This window comes from Austrofundulus limnaeus, unplaced genomic scaffold, assembly GCF_001266775.1.
Source record: "Austrofundulus limnaeus strain Quisiro unplaced genomic scaffold, Austrofundulus_limnaeus-1.0 Scaffold9797, whole genome shotgun sequence".
In the NCBI taxonomy this organism is placed as follows: Eukaryota; Metazoa; Chordata; class Actinopteri; order Cyprinodontiformes; family Rivulidae; genus Austrofundulus; species Austrofundulus limnaeus.
In genome coordinates, this window is record NW_013962199.1 from 1 (window position 1) to 634 (window position 634).

A 634-nucleotide genomic window follows, 5' to 3' on the forward strand; every position below is an offset into this window, starting at 1 on the left:
GGAATTACTTTTATTTATTACAATTTTAAATGGTGAATAAAGTAAAACATTTAATTTCAAAAAGTATATAAATTTAAAAAACATAGCTGTAATGTCCTGAATGAGCTGATGTACTTTTAGCTGCCTAAAAGTAGTTGCAGTCTAAAACCCTCACAGAGGACTCCATAAAGAGGGAAACAGCCTGAATGCTGATAAATCTTCAACCAACAGGAGTGAGTCTTCACAGGCGTCCAGGTCAGCGGCTGCCCGTCCCCATGGTGGTCCTGCCCTTCATGAAACACGGAGACCTGCACACCTTCCTGCTGCTGTCCCGCCTGGGAGACCAGCCCTTTGTAAGGACCTGATGGGAGCCTCACGTTTCTCCTGATGTCCGATAACTCCTGAGACGCTGCTGTTCTGTCCCCCAGGACCTGTCCCTGCTGACCCTGGTTCAGTTCATGTTGGACGTGGCTCGAGGGATGGAGTACCTGAGCAGCAGGAGCATCATTCACAGAGACTTGGCTGCACGAAACTGCATGTGAGTCCCACCGTCCCTCTGCTCCTCCACATTTAACTGCAGCTGACTGCAGCTAACTGCAACATCTGTACGTGTGTGTGTGTGTGTGTGTGTGTGTGTGTGTGTGTGTGTGTGTGT

At 48.3% G+C, this 634-nt stretch overlaps 1 protein-coding gene across 1 annotated transcript; it reads left to right on the top strand.

The window, feature by feature from the left end:
- Nucleotides 1-210: 210 nt before the first annotated feature.
- Nucleotides 211-517, top strand: LOC106512662 (tyrosine-protein kinase receptor TYRO3; the record flags this gene model as incomplete). Its single annotated transcript, XM_014001232.1, is given in 2 exon segments — nucleotides 211-332; nucleotides 408-517. Coding segments are annotated over 2 exon segments (232 nt in total), but the record flags the coding sequence as incomplete, so codon positions are not given.
- Between the last annotated feature and the right edge of the window lie 117 nt (nucleotides 518-634).